We start from the raw sequence: 26,309 nt of genomic DNA, 5'->3' as shown, positions 1-26,309 counted from the left end.
TACTTGATTCACTATTAAACAATTAATCACATTTCTTTCTTGACGTCTTTTTTCCAAATTAATCAAATATGATCTATTTGTTCCTCTCTTCCAAACACTCAGCCCTGGATCTCACACAAACCCTTTTGTCTTATTAATATATAATTCATCTAAAATCTAGTTTTATCTCTCCTCTTCTGTCATATTAGATTGAAAACAACATTTATTAATCTCTTGAATCAACTGAAATTCTTTCTCTTTTCTTTTTATCAGATTTTTGCTAAATGTAAATGAATACTCTCTCGATTTATGTTTTATGTATTCCCATTTAATATCACTTGGCATTATTTTTACTGTAAATTCAGCTATTATTATTTTAGACGAGCACAGAAGTGATTGTGATTTAGTGAATCTGTATTATATTTCCATTCAGCTTTAGTTTGAGAAGATGTCTTCTTGTGTTCTCAGATTAAATTGGTTCACTAGGATCTGTTAAGAGGCTCCTGAAATACTACATTTAGCTGCAGAACCTGAAAGAGCCTCAGATCCAAGACAACAGTCAATTCTGGATGTTAGTGGCTTTTGTTTTGAACCATGAAAAGTGTCTGGAAGTGGCTTTAATTTTCTCCATGTATCAGTTCATGAATTTGATGAATAATAGAGTTGATATGAGAACTACTCAATTCAGAAGGATGTCTATCCATGAATTGGTCTGGTGTGGTGTTAAAATCCTTCTGTAGGATATCTAGCTCTGAGCTCATTTATAACATCTGTTACCGTCTCCAGAAGACACTTATTATATCCAGACACATGAACTAAGATCAGAAATATTTCATCTCATTTTAACACTACTGCGAGTCAATGACCAAATAGTCCTTTACTAGAGATTCTCTTGATAGAAATACACTTTCTGATCAAATATAGCAACTTACATTATATTGATTCAGTTGAGTATTAGATTATACTAAATCAATTCAGTAAAATAATATTAATAATAGAAAATAATGTACATTTGATTCTCTATTTGGGTAATACAGATGTGTTTATAAGTGTGTGTTTTACATTTAATTATTAATTTTCTAAAGATCTGTTTGACTTATTTCAGCAAACTTTAACAAATGTCTGCATCTAAGAAACACAAATCTATCTTTTCTCAAATGATTTATTCCTCGGTTGATTCCCTCTCTCCCTGGTCTCCTACAATAAGAGCTGATTGAGGATTGGTAGAAGACCTTTCTAGTATGACTTCTCCAACAGTGACTGAATAGAGGCGAGTTCCTGAAGCTGTATCTGTAGAGTCTGTCCTCGTCTTCAAGACTAAAGCTCTCATCAACTGAACTGAATCACTGCAGCTCCTCCTAAAAGAGTCCCAACACAAAACACATAATGTGTAATTACATGATCAGTTCTGTAGCTGAGAACCAGACTCTGATGAACTTGAAGTCTGAGAACAAGGCTCCTTTTGGAAATTATAACCAGATATCACGTCTGGAACAAGGCCAGTAAATTAATTTCCTTTGGTCTCAACCTAAATATGTTTCTGTAGATCTCATCTCCAAAACCATCAGGGCCAACAGAATCAAGAAAAAGTATTTCCCTCTACAAACAAAACCTGCAATCAATGGGTTTGTTAATATCCACGAAAATCAAACTCACTAACCCTACCTGTTGAATTTGGAAATATTAGAACTAGAAAGACTGAATTAGAGCCAGATCAACTGTGTTCAGCAGCGATACTGTGAGTGTTTGGACACAATTCATTTAGTGAATCGAGTGTTAAATCAGCGCAGACAGAAAAATAAAGCAGACGATCAGGAGACGGATTCATTCGGAGTCAATTCAGCCTCTGATCTCAATCACATTCATGATTATTCATACTGTCATCAGTTCACATCAGGATTCAGAAACCAGTTCAGGATCAAATGAGTCACTCATGGACTTTTATTACATTTGATGAGCAGTTTACAATAGAAATATTAAAGCACACATATTACTCTGTTTATTAAAGATTCAGAACAGTATGAGTCTGATCTAGATTCATAACTTCTGTATGATGATGGAAAACTAATTAAAAATGAATAGAAATGTAGTGATGTGAGATTTGATGAGTTTGTGTGCATGTGAACATCAGAAAGAGTCTCTCTATCATTTAATATCACACAGAGACACGGAGGAATCATCAAACCAAGGCTCAACCCTAAATCCAGCGTAGAGGGGTTCAGTGAATGTGGTGTTGAGTGTGTGTAAGTGTGTGAGTGTGTGTGTGTCAGAGACGCTGTAGAAGGACAGAGAGCCGGCCGACACGTCCACATACACTCCTACTCTATTAGATGGTAAAGGAGTTGGTATTTTATTGGCCTTATTGTTATGCCATAAAGCAAATCCAGTCTCAGAGCAGTCCAGACTCCAGGATTTGTCATTGCATCCAAACCAACAGTCACTCCATCCTTTCCTGCTGATTCCTTTATATGACACTGAAATTACAGCTTTATATCCGCTCCATTCAGTCTCCCAGTAACAGCGTCCAGTCAGACGCTCAACACTCAGAACCTGAGGAACACGATCAAATCTCTCTGGATGATCAGGATACGGCTGACGATCTTTCACTAATGTGATCTTCTTGTTCTCATCAGACAGAACGAGTCGAGTGTGTGCTGTGTTTGGATCCAGTGTGAGATCACAGGCATCTGAACACAAGAAGAGAGAAACATCAAGAACAACACAACACTGAAGATGTCTGTGTGTTTACAGCTTTGACTAGAGCTGTGTCTGAAAGCGCTCCCTATACACTATATAGTGCACTAGATCAGCTGTCACACATTCTGTAGTGATGTCTGAATTCTGAGTGAACGACCGTTATCTTATCTGAGCTCAAAACGCTGCTCACGAGAGGATCAAGATGTCTTTACTGCCACCTTTGAGCTATTTCATTTGTTCTTGGTGAATAAAAGTATTATTATTATTAATATTAAAATAAATTAAAAAATAATTGTTTTTTGAATGGTAATATTTCATGGCTTTGAAGCAGCACAACTGTTTTCTATATTGATAATAATAAATGTTTCTTGAGCAGTAAATCATCACACTCACAATAGTGATTTAAGAACAAAAACCAGACGAATCTCTTTAAATAAATCATCTGATCGATGTCTTGAGGTGTGGTAACTGTAGTATAAGTGCAATAATTGACTCCTCTTCACGTCGTGATCGTATCAAAGCTGTTAGCGACAGACGGAGAATTGTCTCTTTTTTTAATCCATGCAGCAAATGCTTTAAAAACTGCTTTAAAATTACTTGATTGCATTCCAGATGCTTTTAAAGTACTTTTCACTATAAAGTTTGAATGTAAAACATTGTCATGAATTTGTTGTATTCCCATTAGTAAAATACCCAACACATTAATTGTTGTAGACGATTAGATATTTATATTCAGAGATTGACTTGGTCATGTAAAAGAGTGATAAAGTGATAATTAATGTGATGACTGGTTCAGTGACAGAAACACGGGACACACACAGGTCTATAATAACTGCTGAAATGTCTGTGTGTCTCAGGTCTCAGGTCAGTCTGAGCGCTCATGATACACACAGTACAGCTGTACACCTGCAGGAGACACAGATCAACACTGGCTTTCTTTTTCAAGTTTGGATATTTGTCCTTCTGTAGCCTATACTTCATCTTTCAGTTTCTCAAGAGTAATCAGAGATGCGATCGCACAAGATCCTCTTCAGCTGTCACAAGCCGAGGGTGAATCTAAAGGTTTACATGATTAAACTGAATCCACACTCGAGGACATCACTTCAAATCATCTGTCCAGTTCAGACACAAATGACTCAGTCCACCAGGTTTTTATTAGCGGCTTAGCAAGTGAACAAATATTCATTGTTTTGTTTCTAAAGCGGGAAAATAACCAAAAGAGAGTCCTCTCACGTCCTCTTGATTTGAGAACCATTCACGATTCGCGAGGATATGAGGCTTAAATAATTAATTTAGCCTAAAACATACTTATTCTGATCACTAAAATAATGAGATAATACAAAGATAATAGAAATAAAAAGAGAAAACCCAGTGCACTCAGCAGTGGTTTCTCTCTAAGCACCGAAGTGTCGAGCTGCTGTGAATAAGAGACTGATTTTCTGATTGTAACAGGAGTTTTCTCTCAGTCTGAACTGAACTCAGATCAGCTTCATTCATTACAAACAAACACTTTCTGCTTCACACTGTGCCTGTGTGTGTGTGTGTGTGTGTGTGTGTATTTCTCTCTGTGTGAGTGTGTGTGTCTCTCTCTCTGTGTGTGTGTGTTAGTGTGTGTGTGTGTGTGTGTGTGTTTGTGTGTGTGTGTGTGTGACCTACACTTTCGTAGTCCTGCTCTCATCATCTTCTCTCCTCCATGATCCACACTATAAACACACAAACACAGGTTCAGAAGTTGACACTCATATAATCAGACTGAGTCAATAGTTGTTGACCACGCCCACAAGCCACGCCCCCAGCACTCATTATTAAATATATATATATATATTATTACAAATACAAAAAAGTTCTACATTTTAATAAATTATAAAATGTAATGTTATTCCTGTGATGCAAAGCATAATTTTCTTCATCATTACTCCAGTTTTCAGTGTCACATGATCTTTAAGAAATCTCTCTCTCTCGTGAAGACAACAAGGAAGAGACTAAAACTGTAATTCATCGACCGGACGCTTGAGGCTGACTGCAGAAGAGAGTCAGTCCCATAGACTCCTCATGTTACAATCACCAACTTTACAGCAGAAAAAAACATGTTTACAGCCCGGTGCAAAAAATGAGTTTGGTCTATATAGATAATTTTGCCCTTCATGACAACTGTGAGGGGGGTGAATTGTTTTATAACTCATCCGTTTAAATTATATTAAGACTCAAAGTTCTGTATAATTAAGGGTGTGGTCTACGTCCATGTGTTTCTACAGTCTATGAGAGGAACACAGAGGAGGTGAAGAAGGGAATGGAGGAGGAGCACAGGCTTGAGCCGCTGGTGGAGGCAGCCTCACGCCAGCATCTGTTACAGGAGCTGCAGGACACAGAAAGATGTAGAGAGAGATGGAGGAAAAGACTGAACAGAGGAGGGAGGAGAAAGAGGTTTTGCAGCGGTGGAATCTGGAGCACGACTCAGACTCGCTGATGACTCTAATGACTGTTTTGGAGGGTGAGCTGACTGCAAAGAGACGGACAAAGAGACGTACAAAGATCCTCCCAAATGTTGTTAATAAAACATAATTTAATGTAGATCAGCATCATTCACACACATGTTCAGTACGTCAGTATTAGTGTTTGACATACTTGAGTATCTGCAGTTTATAGTTTGGATCCTGCAGTTTGTGTTTGAGCAGCTTGACTCCTGATTCTCCTGGGTGATTGTAGCTCAGATCCAGCTCTCTCAGGTGTGAGGGGTTTGAACTCAGAGCTGAAGACAAATAACCACAGCCTTCCTCTGTCACCATACAGCCAGACAACCTACACACACACACACAGAGACAGAGACAGATCAACTACAGACACACACACACAGAGACAGATCAACTACAGACACACACACACAGAGACAGATCAACTACAGACACACACACACAGAGACATCATCTACAGACACACACACACACAGACAGATCAACTACAGACACACACACACAGAGACAGAGACAGATCATCTACAGACACACACACACAGAGACAGATCAACTACAGACACACACACACAGAGACAGAGACAGATCAACTACAGACACACACACAGATCATATACAGACACACACACACAGAGACAGATCAACTACAGACACACACACAGATCATATACAGACACACACACACAGAGACAGATCATCTACACACACACGCACACACACACACAGAGACAGATCATCTACAGACACACACACACACAGAGACAGATCAACTACAGACACACACACACACACACACACAGACACACATACACAGAGACAGATCATCTACAGACACACACACACAGAGACAGATCAACTACAGACACACACACACAGAGACAGAGACAGATCAACTACAGACACACACACAGAGACAGAGACAGATCAACTACAGACACACACACACACACACACACACACACACAGAGACATCATCTACAGACACACACACACACAGAGACATCATCTACAGACACACACACACACAGAGACATCATCTACAGACACATACACACAGACACACAGTCAGATCATCTACAGACACACACACACAGAGACAGATCAACTACAGACACACACACACAGAGACAGATCATCTACAGACACACACACACAGAGACATCATCTACAGACACACACAGATCATCTACAGACACATACACACACACAAACACACACACAAACACACAGTCAGATCATCTACAGACACACACACACACACACACACAGATCATCTACAGACACACACACACACACACACAGATCATCTACAGACACACACACACAGAGACATCATCTACAGACACACACACACACACACACACACACAAAGACATAATCTACATACACACACACGAAACCCCGAAATGTTACTAGGTCCCCGACCCCGGATCAATGCGGTAATCAATCCCGGGACGTGGTTGCTTTCACACAGAAGGCGACCCGGCAATGTCCCGGAAATATACCGGGTCCGACGTGCAGTGTGAAAGGGGCTTTAATGATCTCTTCTATGTTCTTAATACCTCAGTATCTGCACACACACACACACACACAGACAGACACACACACACACACACACACACACACACATTGTGATCAGTTGACCGTAAACGACTGTAAACGATCTCTTCTATGTTCTTAATACATCAGTATCTGCAGACACACACACACACACACACGCACACACACACACACACACACGCACGAACACACACACGCACACACACACACACACACACACACACACACACACACACTGTGATCAGTTGACTGTAAATGATCTCTTCTATGTTCTTAATACATCAGTATCTGCAGACACACACACACACACACACACACGCACACACACACACACACACACGCACGAACACACACACGCACACACACACACACACACACACACACTGTGATCAGTTGACTGTAAATGATCTGTTCTATGTTCTTAATACCTCAGTATCTGCAGACACACACACACACAGAGACAGATCAACTACAGACACACACACACACACACACACAGACACACATACACAGAGACAGATCATCTACAGACACACACACACAGAGACAGATCAACTACAGACACACACACACAGAGACAGAGACAGATCAACTACAGACACACACACAGAGACAGAGACAGATCAACTACAGACACACACACACACACACACACACACACACAGAGACATCATCTACAGACACACACACACACAGAGACATCATCTACAGACACACACACACACAGAGACATCATCTACAGACACATACACACAGACACACAGTCAGATCATCTACAGACACACACACACAGAGACACACACACACTGTGATCAGTTGACTGTAAATGATCTGTTCTATGTTCTTAATACCTCAGTATCTGCAGACACACACACACACACTTCTATGTTCTTAATACCTCAGTATCTGCAGCTGACAGTTTGGACTCTTCAGTCCATCAGAAATAAACTTTACACCAGAGTCCTGCAGGTCATTGTTCCTCAGATCCAGCTCTCTCAGGACACAGTTTGAGGATTGTAGAGCTGAAGACAATCTCTCACAACACTGAGCAGTGAGATTACAGCCAGCAAGACTGAAAGAGACCAGAACACACACCAACAGTCAGATCATCTACAGACACACACACACACACACACACACACACACACACACACACACACACACACTGTGGTCAGTTGACTGTAAATGATCTCTTCTATGTTCTTAATACCTCAGTATCTGCAGACACACACACACACACACACACACACACACTGTGTTCAGTTGACTGTAAATGATCTCTTATATGTTCTTAATACCTCAGTATCTGTAGACACACACACACACACACACACACACACACTGTGATCAGTTGACTGCAACATCTGTTCCAGCGGAGCGAATTTATTCCACTAACGTTAAATGTGAACAGACTGCGCACGCGGCTCTCATCTGAGCACGTAGACCGCCTTATCTTTTTGAATAGACATTTGAATGTTTCACCGGTCGTGGTAAATATAATATCCATTTTTTTAAAATAATATTATTATTTCAGTTTTGAGCTTTAGCCATAGTTAAAATATTTAGGCTATTTGGCCTCTGTTTTATACCTTATAATAGTTGTTTGGTTAAACTTGGTGAACTTTTTTTCTTTATCTTTTAAAAACTACGTTTCACCGCTGGATCAAAATATGCTGCTAAAGTTATACTGGAAGACAACGTTTTGTTAAAAAAAAAATGCAGTTGAATAAAGTAGCATAAAAAAGAAAAAGTATCTTTGTGTGTTAATTTTTAAATCACAGACAAATAATGAAATGGTCTTTATAAAATAAAATGCACTGGATATATTTGTAGCCTAATTACATTAAACATATTCGTAGAGATGACGAAATCAAAATTATTTGTTTATCATAGTTTGTATCTATATTTTAAATCTTATTCAATTATTTAGCAATAATCAGTGATTTCCATGCTGTTAAATAATATTTTGGTTGATCAGAATGTGCAAATTTAACACAAAATATTAATTAAATATTATAATACATAAAAAATAACGATAGTGACACTAATGTGAATTTATTGTACTTTCATGTTTGTAAAGCGCAATCCGAGTTAAACTTTCGGTCAAGTTCACATCTGCATCGGCGGATTTTTTTCAGATAAAAGTTGCAAGAGCTAGTCTAAGTCTGATTAATTAACATGAACAATTATGCTGAAATCGATGCCTATCAGCGATTCGTTTCATGCTCATATAAGCAATGCCCGATAATGATATTGCTCTTAAATGTTTTATTTTACTATTAGTATTGTTATTATTTTATTATTGATGTTATAATAATGCAGCTTTTTACCGTCATATTTGTGGTCACTATAATTAAATTCATTTGGCTTCGAAAACGCGCAGTTGGTTTATGGAAAATAAAACTTAAAATTACACCTATTACACTTAATAACGTAGAAAATATAGCATAAATCTGCCATACATTTATAATGAGAACTTTATAGGAATCTATATTAAAATCTGTCCTTGCCCATCTTTCAGCGCTCTCTCGCTCTCTCTCTCTCTCTCTCTCTCTCTCTCTCGCTCGCGCTCTCTCTCTCTCTCTCTCTCTCTCTCTCTCTCGCTCTCTCTCTCTCTCGCTCTCTCTCGCTCTCGCTCTCTCTCTCTCTCTCTTGCTCTCTCTCTCTCTCTCGCTCTCTCTCTCTCTCTCTCTCTCTAACGCATAACTTATCATCCTATTGTGCTGATACAAGTTGTAATGTTACGTCTGTAATAATAATATGTTATCTGATTTATCATAGGATGTGTCATAGAATTAGCTTCCGTTTATTGGTACACTCTTCACCTCAGGCAGATATTTCTTGCTCTTTTATTAATAACATTGCTTGATCATAATCATAATCTAACCTGTCCTAATCATGTGTTCATGTTTTCATAGACAGATTTTCATATCAGATTTTTATTTTTTCATTTTCATAATAATTTTTCATTATATACATTATGGCCATGCACCCCCCCCCCATTCAGCCCCACCCCCAGTTAATCCATTAATCGTTTTTGAAACCTATCAATGATCGAAATTAGAAATTTCCCAAAATGCCCATCCCTAACACACACACACACACACACACACTGTGATCAGTTGAGTGTAAATGATCTCTTCTATGTTCTTAATACCTCAGTATCTGCAGACACACACACACACACACACACACACACACACAGACACACACACACACACACACAGTGTTGGGAAGGTTACTTTGGAAATGTAATAGGTTACAGATTACAAGTTACCCTATTTAAAATGTAATAGTAGTGTAACTTTTTTTAATTACTTTAAAAAAGTAATGTAACTAATTACTTTTGATTAATTTTTGATTACTTTTATAAATATCTAATGAATGTTTATTTGCAACTGTTAATCATCTTCAACCATTTACACCGTGCAGGTTTAACCTTAAAGTAGAGCTCAATACTGTCAGACTTTCACCATCCTTCATCACTTGAATTAAGATGATCACATTTGGACACATCCACCACACAATCAGATTTTAATACTGCCTTTTACTTCAATGAGATTGATATGAAGTTCGATGCAGATTTAAAATCAAAAGAAATAGTTTATAGATACTGTTTTTGAAACCAAATCTTTGCATAACTACAGGCATCTAACTGCATCTAACAATGGTTTGGGGAAAAATAGTTAATAAAAAAATAAAAGCATATACATCAACTCAAATACGGTTATCTAATAAGCATGTGTCCTATTTTGTGTACTAAACTCCTGAAACATTAGTGTCTTTTTGAAACACTGCTGTCTCTTTGTATATGATATGATGATAGTTTCTCAAAATAATAAAAAAAAATGCTCATGAAATGACTCAGTTCTAGAGATTAATTTCCATGAGTTGCGGACTGGGAAAAAAAAATCGGCTGGGAAATCTCACACTCATACACCCACAACCCATTCTGAAACATGGACAACCCTATTTTTTTTTGGACCTGACATGAAAAAGATTTAAAACCTTAGGTTGGGGACTTGCAACGTATTACGAGTTCTCTCCTGAACTGCACCTTCACTTTCATTATCCATCTCTCTCATGACTTTAATACTGAAGATTTTTATTTGACTTTTACCATGTTTTGTAAGTGCATTTTTTTTTTTTTTGGCAAATGAATTATCGCTTGTATTTATTTTTACTACAAATTCCATGGTTAAACCACGGTTAGTACCATACCATAGGCTACATAAATTTTCCTAAGGGTTGTGTTTTTGTATGCACTAGCTCCCCCTAAACCAATGATAAAATATGATGATTTGTCTGCTAAATTACTACTGTAACATTACAATAGATAATAATGACGTCGTTTATACAGTATTTTGAGTGAGTGTGAGCAATGTGCTGCTGTTGCTTGCTAATTAAACAAAAGACAAAACTACATTAGCATATTTACAGATGAGACTGACCTGTACCTGAAACCCTGAACAGAAGTGTCGCTTCTGCTCCAGCTGTGCGCTACACAGTTCACTCCGGTCTCTCTCTCTCTCACATTGAGTCTGATTCAAACCGTTCGGCGGAGGCGCAGAGAGCGCGCGAGCCCAACCATTGCCAGTCACGACTAACCGATTCATGATTTGTTAGAGATTCAGGAATAATCGCTTTAGTATATTCGGCTTGCAATTATATAATAACAATATTTAAGTAGAGGGCCAAATCGTTTGCCAGGCCACCGTGAATAGTACCGGTTCTCCCGATGTCCAGTCAGCGCCTGATTTCCACAGACACGCAGGACGTGCAGGATTCATATTCAGTGTTTTTGCGGCTAAATAATCACAGACACCAGTCCATATCGCGTTTTTATTCAAGTGTACGACCTACTTTTGATTTATTCATCCAAAATGTGGCATATTTCGTCCGCGTTATAGGCTTTTATGACTGAATTCTACGAATGTGTTCTCCGCGTCGCGGAGATCATGGGCAGTATGTCTTGTTGCAACCCGTTCTCATCAGTCTGCGTATAAATAACACGACTTTACACTTTCTATTTGCGTGTAATGCATACGCCAAATGCCATTTTTGCGTGCATATGATACGCCAATCCTTCCCATTAATTTCGGTGGAGAGCAGATGCGTCCAAATAACACGCATCATCTTCAGCGGCAGTGACGTCACCAGCGAGGCTCGTTCAGTTCACCTGATGCGCGTACACCTTCAAACAGGTAAGCAAGGGTAAATATATTTTTTCCTTCTTCTTTTTGTAATGATATCACGTGGTTAAGCGTATTGTTTTAATTATTTCAGTATTTCTGCATCACGTTAGACAGGGTCGTGTTTTTAAAGGGCAGTTTATGCTCAAATTATGGGTCAGTGGGCTGCTCAGCTAGCCTACCATTGTCATTAGCCTAAGCTAACCTGTACTGTTTATAGACCTGTTGCAGTTTTAAATAAATAATGATGTGACATATGGGTCTTCAGCTTTTAGACATGACTAATACAAGCACAACAAAGCACCCAAACCCAATATCGCGTGATAATCGTGATCGTGTAAAAAGTCCACACATTTAGCATATTTTTTACAATACTAGCCTAACTTTTGCTTGACCACGTCATGTGTAGCCAATACACACACAGTAACTACAGCATATTTACCATGCTTCTCCTACTGTAACCGTAGTTTTACTCTGGACTTTGTAACGCACATAACCACGACATTTACTATGGGTTTACCATAGTAACCATAGTTTTACTCTGGTATTTGTATTTACTAACACACAATAACCACGACATTTACTATGGGTTTACCATAGTAACCATAGTTTTACTCTGGTATTTGTATTTACTAACACACATAACCACGACATTTACTATGGATTTACCATAGTAACCATAGTTTTACTCTGGTATTTGTATTTACTAAATACAAAAATGCAGTCTGCACACTGAAAAATACTGCTCCATACAAAAGTATATTTAATTAATTAAAAGGCAACGTTTCGACCCTCAGGTCTTCATCAGGCACAATCTCAATAAGTGAGGAACACCTTTAAATACATAACAGGTGCTCACCTTAATTAGACTTCCTCACTTAGAAGTCATGTGACAGAAACAAATCATGTGACAGAAACAAATCATATGACAAACACTCAAAAAACAACATCAAATAACTTGAAAATCATATAACAAACACTCAAAATGCAGCATCAAATAACTTGAAAAAGACAAACATATAAAAATATTTATAGAAATGGCTTGATATCAAAATCCTCATTCAACCCTAATGGTGACAGTATTTAGAGAATAAATCCAAAAACATTCTCTCTGTAATAATTTCTTCTCATAGTCTCCACCTCTTGATGGTTTGGTTACCTTTTCTATACCGATGTACTTTAACACACTGACATTATGACCCATTTGCCTAAAATGAGACGCAATGGGACTACGCATATCACCGGTCCTAATGTTGCTGCGATGTTCACAAATACGAATACGTAATTGTCTGGATGTTTTACCCACGTAGGCAAGACCACACGGGCAGCGAATTAAATAAATAACATGGGTTGAAGCACATGTGATAGTGCCTCGTATCGGAATGTCGCGACCAGTGCGTGGATGACTAAAAGAATTACATTTGTGTGTGAAAGCGCACTGAGCACAATTGCCACACCTGTAGTTACCTGGAGGAAGAGATGGAATACCTTTCATGCGTGCAGGATATTCAGATTTTACCAACCAATCACGGAGGTTATTTTGACGTTTAAAAACTAATTTAGGACTGTTTTTAAAAACGCCAGACAAACTAGGATCACTAGAAATAATATGCCAGTGTTTTTTTAAAATTCTACGAAACTCCGCACCCAAAGATGAGTACTTCGTTGTGCAAATGGGAGCATTGAAGGCCTGCGTTTTGTTGTTACTTTTGTTTTGTAAACACTGCATTTGAGATGTATCATTCAACTTCTGTTTGGCATTTTCTATCCATTCCATACGGTAACCACGATTCAGAAATCTTTTAGTTAACTGATTAGATTGGTAAGTGTAAGATTCATCCGTGCTGCACACTCTACGCACACGTTTAAACTGACTGATAGGCAAACTCTTAACTAAAGGTCTAGGATGGAAACTATCCCCTCTCAAAATGGTATTTCGATCCGTAGGTTTACGATATAGATCGGTATGAAGTTTGCCGTCACATTTGTATACTCTAACATCAAGAAAACTGATGCTAACAGAGTCATATTCCATAGTAAAATTCACATGCTCATTCCTTGAATTAAGATAATTTAGAAATAACATCATCTCTGCAGGTGTAGCCTTGGTAATCATAAAAATGTCATCAATATACCGTTTGTAGAACAAAATCTTAGGAAAAAAGAAATTTGACTCATTCAAAATAAAATCATTTTCAAAAATTCCCATATACAAGCAAGCATAGTTTGGTGCCATTTTACTACCCATTGCAGTACCTTTGATTTGTAAATAAAAATCGTCCTGAAAACGAAAAAAGTTCTTAGTTAAGACAATGTTCGCTAAGTCCAATAAACATGCTGTGCTGGGTTTTTCATCTGCAGGTCTTTTTGTTAGAAATTGTTCTAAAGCACCTAAACCATCAATGTGAGGAATATTTGTGTATAAGCTCTGAACATCAAAGGTGGCCAAGAGCACATCATCTATAGCAAAATCAACACAAAATAGTGATTCAATAAAATCCATAGAGTCTCTGACATAGGAAGACAACATTGGTACAAAAGGTTTTATAAAATAATCCACATAAGAGGAGATGTTTTCAGTAAGACTACCAATGCCACTCACTATTGGACGGCCTTTTAAAGGGGTGTCTAATCCTTTGTGAACCTTAGGCAGAGTATATATAATGGGTATTATTGGAAAGTCTACCTTAAGGAAATTATATTCATATTTGCTAAACTCCCCATTCTCAAAAAGGGATAACAACTTGGAGTCAATGCAGGTTTTAAATTTATTGGTAGGATCAGCAGGTAAAGATTGATAAAAAGTATGGTCATTCAATTGTCTACGAATCTCTTGTTCATAATCCGAAGCACGTTGAAGTACAATCGCGCCACCCTTATCTGCAGGACGCACTATCACCGTATTATCTTTGCCAAGATCAAGTAAAGCATCCCTCTCCTTTTTCGACAAGTTGTTGTAAACCTTATACTGCCTTTTGTTCTTAAGAGCAGTCTTTACATCACATTCCACAAGTCTACAATAGGTATCAAGGGATGAATTCCTATTCTTAGGTGGAATAAAAGTAGACTTTCTTTTAAAAGGGAGACGAGTGGTGGACTGTTCAATAGTGATGCTGTCCTGTGTGGTAGCAGGTAATACTTCGTTAGAAGGAAGCGACTGTTCATTCGTGCCAAAGAATTCGCGAAGTCTCAAAGTTCTAAAAAATTTTTGTATTTACTAACACACATAACCACGACATTTACTATGGATTTACCATAGTAACCATAGTTTTACTCTGGTATTTGTATTTACTAACACACAATAACCACAACACTTACCAGGATTTTACCACAGTAACTGTGTTTTTACTCTACACTATTTGTAAAGAACAGTAACCACTAAGTTTGCCATGCCTTTAATATCTTTTTGTGATGTAATTGTAATTCAGTGTTTTTTCTGTCTTGCAGTTACGTCGGATTACATACTCCACAACAACCTGTAATCCAGCAGATCTTTAAAGAAGCCATCTCTTGTAAAATCTCTCTCTCTCTCTCTCTCTCTCTCTCTCGCTCTGCTAGAATTAACAGGGAACTTCAACTCCACGCTCCCAATGCTGATATTGAAGAAGCTGTCAAGGGGGCTGAACAAGTCCTTCAGAGGATCAACCCTTCACAGGTAATGTTGAAGACTCTTAGTTATAACTGATTTGCTTTAATGAACGCATCCTTATATTATGTGTTAATCAAATATTTTGGTCACAGATCATTTTAACACACTGTCTCAACATGTTTATATTTCAGGAAGGCCTGTCATGAGATTTGAATTTGACCATCTTGTGCATTTATGAAGAAGACCAAAAGCTGCCAAGGCAAACACTTCCAATGGTACGTCAGATACATTTTTCTCAGCATTTGATGTTTCTTAAATTTTGGTTCACTTAGCCCATCAGGAAGAACACTCAACAAAGAGCATGTTGTAGTAGTAATAATTCATCCAATAATCATATTATATTGCACAAGCGTACTTGTACAAAATTCTACAACTTTTACTCCTACTGCTGTTATTGGCCATTACCACAGCTCCCATCAGATTGTGCCCATTGTAAGAGTGTTTATATCATGAAGTTTAAATGAAGTCCATTGTTTTCTTTATTAATCTTTACAAATTGGTGCCGCCTCTTCCTGTTTCAACAGTACATGATATCTGTCCACACCTCATAGTCTGCCTTTCTTTCTATGGTGATGTTACTGAACACATCTGTCTTAGAAGCAAGAGAATGGAAATCCTAGTTTAACTTTTCAAGTGCTACAAATCAGATCTTCAATGAATTTGGGCAATCAGATCACTTAAAGTTGTTCACACAAAGACCAATAACTATAATGAGAAGTATTTTAGCATCCACACCAACAGACAATACTGTTCTCTTAAATCTCTTAAATGTTCCCCTCATTCTGTTAAATTTATACACAAAATTCTGCCTTTCTCTGCCTTTTTCACTTCATCTTCATCCTGTACTCCCTCACTCACACATTCTTTTATGCTCTGTTGTAAGGCAGAAACTGAGAGTTTGCATGATGGCATTTTCTCAGACGCTGAATCTGATGTGTACAGATGAACTCAGGAGCCTACTAGAGTTGCCAAGGAACTTGTGCTTGAAGTATATAATTATATCTGCTTTATTTATATTTTTAAACAACAATAATGATTAAACATGGGGTCAATAAATATTTTCTTGTTTTACAGCTGAAGACCAGAAACGCAAAGAAAATCATTCAAACCAGTCCTAAAGAAATGAGGAATGAACATGGACTTCTTGTGCCCCAAAAGAAAAGACAGAAAGGTGAAAAGTTTCACATTTCCATTTGTATGTCTGAATTCAATGCAGTTATGTGTGGTACAACATTGATGTTGATCTCTCAAAAGACTTTTCAAGTCAGCAGTTATAGTTTTTCACATATACATCTTTTTATAGCTCCTAAAATGAGCAAATAAGCTGTGCATCATCTCTGGTGTTTGGGAAGGAAATGACTGAATATGGTGAGTACTGACACCTGCAACTGTATTCACCAACACTATTACTCTAGAATGGTTATTGCTGACTTATTGTTTTGTCTGTTTGTTTGAATTAAGATGAAGCCAGATGATGAAGATATCAATTGAATGGCCACCGAGTGCATCACTGCTACCTGAACCCATCAGTTATCTGCTGTGAAGACTGCATTCACAAACCGCTCTACTGCGACAGCTCAGATGTTACGGCCTGTAAAAGTAAACATCACAGCTAAACAACGAGAGCTAGTTGTGGTGGGATTCTTTTGGCCAATATCCCCAACAAGAATCAATGTTAAGTCCAGTGCAACAATTATAAATAAAAATACTAAATATTGTTTATTGATTTACCATAACCTAAATACATGTTTTGGCCCTCCAGGACATCTAGACCAGGTGGAGTGTGAGGAGGACGGTCAGAGACTCCAGCCACCCGAGCCATGGATTGCTCTCACTGTTACCATCAGGCAGACGTTATCACAGAACCTACCCCAGCAGACAGTGAGACAAGTTCCTTTCACAGGCAATCAGACTGAACTGAACTCATACCAGTAAAACCATACACACCCCACCAACCTCATATGCCCTGCACTCTTATCAGTTATGCTGACTGGACTCAATATTATTATGCACCCTGACATTCTGTTTGCACTAATTCATACCGTGCTTTACTGCAGAGATGTATGTGTACTGTGATTATTATTGTTTTCAATTCATGCTCTTTGTATAGCATAATTTTTAACATATATTGTTCTCTACCTGAATTGAGTCCCTTATATATGTGTGTTGCATATATATATATTCAGAATTTGTATTTCATATATATTCATGAATTAATTCATTTGTCATCCATACTGTCACGCTGCAGTCTGCACCCAAGACTTTCATCACCTGTATACTTGTGTTCATTGTATTGTGACAATAAAGACATTTGATTTAAATTGGTTACATGTCTTTTGTTCATCAGTTGTGCTGTAGGGTGCTGCATAACAACTGCAAAAAAAATGTATGACATGGAAGATTATGATATGTCCAGGACATGGACAAGCAAGAAGAGGAAGAAAAGCAGGAGAGCTCTAAAAACTTGATGTGATTCTTTGGGGCTCAAGACATTTCACCATGCATGCATTTGCATGGCTTCATCTGATTAGAAAAACATGGTTTTAACATAACCCATTTTTAATATTGTTAAAAATTGTATATCATTTGTCTTAATACACTACTTTAGTTGTCTTTATGTTGTATCCTCCAGTAAAGTACTGCACATGGTGTTGGATAATAAAGTAGGGTGAATATTCTATATTAAGAATGGTGTTTGGTAAATACACCATTTAATTTTGTAAACAATAGATAAATGTGTTTTAATTAAGAAATGAACATTTGGTAACATTAATGACATTCAGTTAGATGAAGGGCAGGCTGAAAGCTGCATTAGAAGATACTGCATGGACTATAATGCTGCAGGAATTTCATGCACAACTGAAGGTGATGGACAAGGGAAAGATCAACATGAATCCAGTACTGTATAATAAGCAAGATGAGCATGCACATTACTGATGTTTAGTACCCGAGGAGGACAAATATGAGGAGTATTTTACACAGAGACACAAATTAGCTCTTAATATTATGATTCTTTGCATTGCATGAATTGTATGGCTTTGCACTATAAACTACACACTCTCTGTACCTTGTCTTACTGAATGACACATTGACACTGTGAAAGTACAATGAAGTGTCACAGTATGTATTGGTTGTTTAAATTGGTGTCTTTGTTTACTTTCAATACTGTATCCTTGCACCTGATATAATTCAATATTTGGAGCCTATTCCAAATAGGCACTGATGTATATTTTTATGGTTCTATTCTTATTCTAAGATAAACATGACTTACAACTTACATATTGGCAATTTGTTGAAAAAAAAAAGTTAAAAATGATGACTCAGCACAGTCTGTTGTCCATGATGAGAAAAGGTATGTATATGTTTTACTGCCCTTCCATCTTCAAGGGCCCAGTAGAGTCCCTTAGAAGAGCAAAAAAATGTAAATTTCAAATGGCTGTAAATCAAAGTCTGATTATAGTGTCAAAGAAAAAATTGGCAGGACAACTACTTATGCTATGCTAATTAAATAATGTTGGACAGAGTTTTCAAACATATATGGAAAGGTGGTATAAAGGTGTTTAAAAAAGTGCACTTAGTAAAATATCGAATTTCAGCCTGCCTCTTAAATATGTCATTAATGTTTACACAATGAACATGTTTAGATGACCCTTTGTTAAAAAAGATCGCATTTTCCCATTTTTTTAATTATTAAACATTTTAAACTACATTACCCATAAGCCTCTGCCATTCTATCGTTTGAACGCGAGTAATATTAGCGCTGGTATTTGGAGTTTATTGGACTTGTGCTTAGGGTTAGGGTTACGATTTCGGTAAAGAGGTAATTTCTCACGACATAGCAACACTGCATTGTTAACTGAAGGTATTACTGACGTAATAATTACAGTCAAACGGACTTTGCAACATTAACCGGTTATAATTTGGGTTAAAAGATAGTCCAATCACAGCGAGTTCTGCGAGAGCCAAGGGAACGTCAAAGCCAATGGCAACCCAGTTGAGCAGAGGCGTCACACTAACTTGTACATATATGGTCATTTATGCCGGGAGCTTCCGGGTTCCTGTAGTGAATGGACAGAAGCTGCAGTTACCCTGATGCAGCAAGAAATACGTTGATTAAAGGTGTTTTTTTTGTTTTGTGTTTTAACGAAGGTATAATGATTCCCATTGTATTGAATAGGCTACATTGTTTACACTAATATTAGTGTACAGTACTTAAACTCAAAAGTTTGCATATACTGTGTGAAAAATAAATGTCAAAATGTTTCATTTGCTCAAAAAAAAAACACCTCTGAAGATTATTTAAACACAATATTTTTCTACTACTCAATTTTCCTTCTGTAATATTTACAATGTATTTATAGTGTATTAAAGGTAAACAATTTATCACATCTACGTTTCATGGAAATGGACCCTAAAAACTTGCCATTCTTAGATCCACCAGTTGAACTATAGGAACAGAAAACAAACAAACAAACATCATGACATCAATCACTCATTGTTTAGTCATTTTACAGTGTTTATTGATATGTCAAACTTTTCGCAGATAAACATAGTGCCCAGAACAGTCTCTCTCCAGTTTATTCCACTATGAAAAAAAAGAAAATAAAAAAAAATGCATAGAGGTAACTAAGTGAAAACAAACAAACACAATTGCAACAGAAACTCCCTTCAAAAAACATAAGTTTAATATTCAAAAATAAAAAGGGAATTTGTTTACAGAAATCCTGACAAAAGATGCCAAAGAATAATCAAGGCTACAGTTGAAAATATATTGTTTTCTTCCCTTTATCAACCAAATAGGCAAAAATGATTAAGAACAATGCTCCAATATTTTACAATTATCACCTTTAAAAACATATATCCTGTAATCATTGTTTGCTTCTATTGTGAATAAATGCAAAACAAATAAATGGTTAATAATAAAAATTATTATTATGTGTATATATATATATATATATATATATATATATATATATATATATATATATATATATATATATATATATATATATATATATATATATATATATATATATATACAGGAGTGCTTATAGTAGAGATTGGAGTGATGAATGTAGAGGTTGGCAGTAAAGGACTGAGAGCAGATGTGTCACACAAGAGAGGAAGATCTGGAAGCTTTTGAATGGGCTGATATTGTGAAGAGCTGATGAAGAATGATTAAGTAATCTGTGAGAAATCCTGCAAGAAGAAACAAAGATAATTTATCACATTATGAACAACAAAAACACTGACAACAACAAATGGCAGAATACAACATACTGTAACTGCAGTGTGCATAGCAGTAATTGTACAGTATTGTCTGTTGGTGTGGATGCTAAAATACTTCTCATTATAGTTATTGGTCTTTGTGTGAACAACTTTAAGTGATCTGATTGCCCAAATTCATTGAAGATCTGATTTGTAGCACTTGAAAAGTTAAACTAGGATTTCCATTCTCTTGCTTCTAAGACAGATGTGTTCAGTAACATCACCATAGAAAGAAAGGCAGACTATGAGGTGTGGACAGATATCATGTACTGTTGAAACAGGAAGAGGCGGCACCAATTTGTAAAGATTAATAAAGAAAACAATGGACTTCATTTAAACTTCATGATATAAACACTCTTACAATGGGCACAATCTGATGGGAGCTGTGGTAATGGCCAATAACAGCAGTAGGAGTAAAAGTTGTAGAATTTTGTACAAGTACGCTTGTGCAATATAATATGATTATTGGATGAATTATTACTACTACAACATGCTCTTTGTTGAGTGTTCTTCCTGATGGGCTAAGTGAACCAAAATTTAAGAAACATCAAATGCTGAGAAAAATGTATCTGACGTACCATTGGAAGTGTTTGCCTTGGCAGCTTTTGGTCTTCTTCATAAATGCACAAGATGGTCAAATTCAAATCTCATGACAGGCCTTCCTGAAATATAAACATGTTGAGACAGTGTGTTAAAATGATCTGTGACCAAAATATTTGATTAACACATAATATAAGGATGCGTTCATTAAAGCAAATCAGTTATAACTAAGAGTCTTCAACATTACCTGTGAAGGGTTGATCCTCTGAAGGACTTGTTCAGCCCCCTTGACAGCTTCTTCAATATCAGCATTGGGAGCGTGGAGTTGAAGTTCCCTGTTAATTCTAGCAGAGCGAGAGAGAGAGAGAGAGAGAGAGAGAGAGATTTTACAAGAGATGGCTTCTTTAAAGATCTGCTGGATTACAGGTTGTTGTGGAGTATGTAATCCGACGTAACTGCAAGACAGAAAAAACACTGAATTACAATTACATCACAAAAAGATATTAAAGGCATGGCAAACTTAGTGGTTACTGTTCTTTACAAATAGTGTAGAGTAAAAACACAGTTACTGTGGTAAAATCCTGGTAAGTGTTGTGGTTATTGTGTGTTAGTAAATACAAATACCAGAGTAAAACTATGGTTACTATGGTAAATCCATAGTAAATGTCGTGGTTATTGTGTGTTAGTAAATACAAATACCAGAGTAAAACTATGGTAAACCCATAGTAAATGTCGTGGTTATGTGCGTTACAAAGTCCAGAGTAAAACTACGGTTACAGTAGGAGAAGCATGGTAAATATGCTGTAGTTACTGTGTGTGTATTGGCTACACATGACGTGGTCAAGCAAAAGTTAGGCTAGTATTGTAAAAAATATGCTAAATGTGTGGACTTTTTACACGATCACGATTATCACGCGATATTGGGTTTGGGTGCTTTGTTGTGCTTGTATTAGTCATGTCTAAAAGCTGAAGACCCATATGTCACATCATTATTTATTTAAAACTGCAACAGGTCTATAAACAGTACAGGTTAGCTTAGGCTAATGACAATGGTAGGCTAGCTGAGCAGCCCACTGACCCATAATTTGAGCATAAACTGCCCTTTAAAAACACGACCCTGTCTAACGTGATGCAGAAATACTGAAATAATTAAAACAATACGCTTAACCACGTGATATCATTACAAAAAGAAGAAGGAAAAAATATATTTACCCTTGCTTACCTGTTTGAAGGTGTACGCGCATCAGGTGAACTGAACGAGCCTCGCTGGTGACGTCACTGCCGCTGAAGATGATGCGTGTTATTTGGACGCATCTGCTCTCCACCGAAATTAATGGGAAGGATTGGCGTATCATATGCACGCAAAAATGGCATTTGGCGTATGCATTACACGCAAATAGAAAGTGTAAAGTCGTGTTATTTATACGCAGACTGATGAGAACGGGTTGCTTAGTGCAATTTGGGAAAGAAATAAGCTGAATGTGGATGTGTGTAAATATTCAAATGTAATCCTCTTTGTAAAAGTTACAATTTTCATAAGTAACTGTAATTTAATTACTCATTTTTTCTTAGTAACTGTAACTGATTACTGTTACATTTATTTTGTAATTAAATTACGTAACGCCGTTACATGTAACTACTTACTCCTCAACACTGCACACACACACACACACACACACACACACACACACACTTCTATGTTCTTAATACCTCAGTATCTGCAGCTGACAGTTTGGACTCTTCAGTCCATCAGAAATAAACTTTACACCAGAGTCCTGCAGGTCATTGTTGCTCAGATCCAGCTCTCTCAGGACACAGTTTGAGGATTGTAGAGCTGAAGACAATCTCTCACAACACTGAGCAGTGAGATTACAGCCAGAAAATCTAGAAGAGATTAAACACAATTATTATTATTATTATTATTATTATCAAAGGATTAAATCCTTCCTGCTGTATTGTTAATTTTATCAATATTTGTAGTTTCTCTTTATTAGCTGGATTTGTGTTTATTATAGTCTTCAGATCCTGATCTGATATATAGACCCTCTTTTATTTCTGTGTTTGGACACTAATGTTGTGAATCAGAGCTTGTTCTGTAGTCCTTCACAGAAATGCGTCACATCTGAGTTTGTAAAAGTCATTTTCACAAAAGACTGACATGTAAATGGATATTTAACACAGATCTCATTAAATGACAAACTCTTCGCTTGTTTTGTGTGAATAATTCATGTTCGTGTGTGAGCTGCTGAAATGTAAGTTTTAATCTTTTATTTGTGACATTAATGTGGTCACAATGCTGACAGAGTAAATATGTGTTAGAAAACTAGACCTATATCACTCATAATATTACCATTCACACTCATCCACCTTTTCTATGGTTTGATTTATTTTATGTCATAATGCAGAGCTCTTTAAATGTATAATAATGTAAAATAGTGTCTAGTGCTGTACAGTAAAGAGTAAGCAGACGTCAAGCTCTGTCTTCACTGTAATAGTTCACTGTAACAGCAGTCAAACAGCTGCAACATTCAGCATTTATGATCAATAATTACTGCAGATTAAATGTTATTATAGTTATTAATATTAGCAGTAGTTGATATCATGATTGTGTCTTGATTGAGAGTGAAATGTGTGAATGTCAGCTTTACTGATCAATGTGTGGAGCGTCTCTTTGCTGCAGCTGCTGCTGATTTAATGAACCAGTTTCTCATGTGACGGGGTTGTTTTTACCTTTTACTCTAATATCTACTGGATTAAAAACACATGTTGGGACTCCTTTAAGATTCTGGCCTGTTATTCAGGAGAAAATCTCTCATTCAGGAACATTTATTTTAAAGGAGTCAGGTTCATTATTAAATATGATCCTTTAGTTGATGATGAAACACTCACAGAGCTTTTCTGCAGTTGATCACAGCTGGTATCAGTCTTCTTCTCCCCTCAGCTGATGTGTTGTATTTCATGAGGTTCAGTTCATCCAGTGTCTCCTCTGACATCTGAAGCATGTAGGAGATTGTTGAGCAGTGACCAGGAGAGAGTTTCTTCTCTGAGTGTTTGTCTGATTTCACAAACTCCTGAATCTCTCTGAACAGAGTCTGATCTTTCACTTCCAGCAGACAGAGGAACAGATTGATGGACTGATCAGCTGAGAGACGATAACCTCTCTTGACCATCAGTCCATCATCATCATCATCATCTTTATCTGTGATCCTCTCTTTAATGTACTGTGTGGTTCTGCTGATGGTCTCTGAGCTGTTCTCTGTGTGTGTCAGTAGATCCTGTAAGAGTCTCTGATTGGACTCCAGTGAGACGCCCAGCAGGAACCGCAGGAACAAATCCAGACGTCCATTCTTACTCTTGAGAGATTTATATACTGCTGATGTTAGTAGATCATACAGAGAGTCTTTATCAGAGTAATATCTGTTTGATCTGAATTCATCCAGTGTTTTCTTGTTCTTTGTTAAATAGCAGTAAAGCAGATAGAAAGCAGCGAGAAACTCCTGAACGCTCAGATGAATGAAGCTGTAGACTTTCCTCTGATGAATCACAGATTCCTGCTTAAAGATCTCAGTGCAAATCCCAGAATACACCGAGGCGTCAGTGACGTCTATGCTGCTCTCAATCAGGTCCTCCTCATAGAACATCACATTGCCCTTCATCAGCTGTTTGAAAGCCACTTCAGCAAGTTTCACAATCACTTCTCTGTTGGACGGCAGGAGTTTCTCTGGATCTCTCTCTTCATACTTCTGCTTCCTCATGTTGATCTGAATCAGCAGGAAGTGGATGTACATTTCAGTCAGAGTTTGAGGGATTTCTGCACTCAGATCTTCTTCCAGGAGCTTCTGAAGCACAGTGGATGAGATCCAGCAGAAGACGGGGATGTGGCACATGATGTGGAGGCTTCTTGCTCTTCTGATGTGTGAGATGATTCTGCTGGCTTGATGCTCATCACTGATTCTCTTCCTGAAATATTCCTCCTTCTGAGGCTCAGTGAATCCCTGAATTTCTGTCAGACGGTGGATGTATTCGGAGGGGATCTGATTGGCTGCTGCTGGTCTGGAGGTGATCCAGATGAGAGCAGAGGGAAGCAGCTCTCCTTTCATCAGCTTTGACATCAACACAGCCACTGATGAAGTCTCAGTCACATCACAAACTTTCTGAGCGTCTGAAAACATCAGAGTGATTCTGCTTTCATCCAGACCATCAAAGATGAACACAACTTTACACTCCTCATAAATCTGTGAGTCCAGATCTTGAAGTTCAGGATGAAAGTCCAGCAGAAGTCTGTGAAGACTGTACTGATGATCTCGGATCAAGTTCAGCTCTCGAAATGGAAGCACAAACATGAAATCTACATCCTGATTGGCTTTTCCCTCGGCCCAGTCCAGAATGAACTTCTGCACAGAGACGGTTTTTCCGATTCCAGCGATGCCTTTAGTAAGAACAGTCTTGATCTTCTTCTTCTTCTTCTTCTTCTTCTGCACAGAGACGGTTTTTCCGATTCCAGCGATGCCTTTAGTAAGAACAGTCTTGATCTGCTCTTTCTCCTCACATCCTGCTTCAGCGGAGGCTTTAAAGATGTCATTGCAGTAGATTGGAGTGTCTTGTGAGGGTTGTGTTCTGGCTGTTTTCTCCATCTGTAAAACCTCATGTTCTTCATTCACTCCTTCTCTTTCTCCCTCTATGATGTAGAGCTGTGTGTAGATGCTGTTCAGGAGGCTTTCATTCTCCTGGAGTTTCAGTCCCTCAAATAATCTCTCATACTTGTTCTTCATGCTGGTTTTGTGCTGCTCTTTGACTCTCTGTAGTTCATCATTCACTGCTTGAGGAGGATCCTGGGCTCGTATCTGATCGTCTCTATACACACGGCTGGAACAACAGAGAACAGGTTTTTACAAATAGCTTTATATAAAAACTCAAAGCTAAATCAATAGAGATGTCATTCTGTATAATTAA

General features: G+C 37.5%; 1 protein-coding gene and 2 long non-coding RNA genes across 12 annotated transcripts in view; 1 reads left to right on the top strand and 2 right to left on the bottom strand.

The window, feature by feature from the left end:
* Positions 1 to 26,309, bottom strand: part of LOC128020811 (NACHT, LRR and PYD domains-containing protein 3) — a 638,518-nt gene that overhangs the window by 239,509 nt on the left and 372,700 nt on the right. For 4 of the 9 annotated variants that reach the window (XM_052607817.1, XM_052607737.1, XM_052607662.1 and 1 more), the window contains 3 exons: positions 24,246 to 26,222; positions 23,067 to 23,240; positions 7,606 to 7,779 (listed from right to left, as the gene is read on the bottom strand). The exons of 1 other annotated variant lie outside the window; for it this stretch is intronic. In XM_052607817.1, the coding sequence (XP_052463777.1) occupies positions 7,606 to 7,779; positions 23,067 to 23,240; positions 24,246 to 26,222 (2,325 nt within the window). The remainder of the gene's footprint in view (positions 1 to 7,605; positions 7,780 to 23,066; positions 23,241 to 24,245; positions 26,223 to 26,309) is intronic. 4 more of the 9 variants (XM_052607896.1, XM_052608064.1, XM_052607979.1 and 1 more) reach the window with 2 other exon arrangements.
* LOC127939993 (uncharacterized) overlaps positions 1 to 26,309 on the top strand; it is a 235,539-nt gene that overhangs the window by 207,378 nt on the left and 1,852 nt on the right. The gene's annotated exons all lie outside the window — the stretch shown is intronic.
* Positions 20,534 to 22,974, bottom strand: LOC127938920 (uncharacterized). 2 transcript variants are annotated; one of them, XR_008148856.1, is made up of 4 exons: positions 22,569 to 22,974; positions 21,604 to 21,811; positions 21,395 to 21,478; positions 20,534 to 20,747 (listed from the first exon to the last, which is right to left on the bottom strand). It is a non-coding gene; the product is annotated as an uncharacterized LOC127938920 (long non-coding RNA). The 2 variants fall into 2 exon arrangements; XR_008148845.1 differs by having other exon boundaries at positions 22,579 to 22,966.

The sequence above is a fragment of the Carassius gibelio genome, chromosome A1 (genome assembly GCF_023724105.1).
Source record: "Carassius gibelio isolate Cgi1373 ecotype wild population from Czech Republic chromosome A1, carGib1.2-hapl.c, whole genome shotgun sequence".
Lineage (NCBI taxonomy): Eukaryota > Metazoa > Chordata > Actinopteri > Cypriniformes > Cyprinidae > Carassius > Carassius gibelio.
Note: the sequence above shows the minus strand (reverse complement) of the source record. Positions and strands in the feature narration are given on the sequence as shown.